Below are 482 nucleotides of genomic sequence, written 5' to 3'. Positions count from 1 at the left end.
CCAAAAAAAAATTAATTTGACATAACCTAAATTCGTGTCACTCCATCATATCACTTCTCTAAGGTTATTCATTTAATTCTGAATAGATTTCTAATTCGCTTAACTAAGATTCCCCTCTCCTCTCTCCCCTCAGATCGGACACCATCCCTGTCTTCTTCCCCTCCATCGCCCCTCACCTTCGCGAGTCCGCCGTCCTCAAGATGCTGCACGAAGAAGAACCCACAGGTAAAGTGCGCGGCTCACAGTGGCCTCCCGCAGACACCAACATCGGCCACAAACCGTCCAGCTTCTTCACCAAAGTGTCGCGGGGTCAAGGAGGTACATAGTGTGGAGTGCGGTGTCGCTGCCCCCTTCCGCCTCACGCCTTCGGATGCACTTAGCTGTGTTCCTGCCGCCACGCGTGTGTTCGAAAAGGAGATTTTCTTGTTTGGGGTGGCAGCGGTGGGATTGTGTGTGTTCGCAGACTGGTTACAAATAGATGA

The 482-nt window shown here is 51.0% G+C and overlaps 1 protein-coding gene across 1 annotated transcript in view; it reads left to right on the top strand.

The window, feature by feature from the left end:
* Positions 1 to 482, top strand: part of LOC119593820 (nuclear transcription factor Y subunit beta-like) — a gene marked incomplete at its 5' end in the record, with an annotated part of 86,519 nt that overhangs the window by 59,655 nt on the left and 26,382 nt on the right. The window contains 1 exon segment of the mRNA XM_037942850.1: positions 134 to 318. Coding sequence (XP_037798778.1) covers positions 134 to 318 — 185 coding nt within the window.

This window comes from Penaeus monodon, chromosome 32 (genome assembly GCF_015228065.2).
Source record: "Penaeus monodon isolate SGIC_2016 chromosome 32, NSTDA_Pmon_1, whole genome shotgun sequence".
NCBI classification, from domain to species: Eukaryota; Metazoa; Arthropoda; class Malacostraca; order Decapoda; family Penaeidae; genus Penaeus; species Penaeus monodon.
The sequence above is the reverse complement of the archived record's forward strand: the minus strand, read 5'-3'. Positions and strand labels throughout refer to the sequence as shown.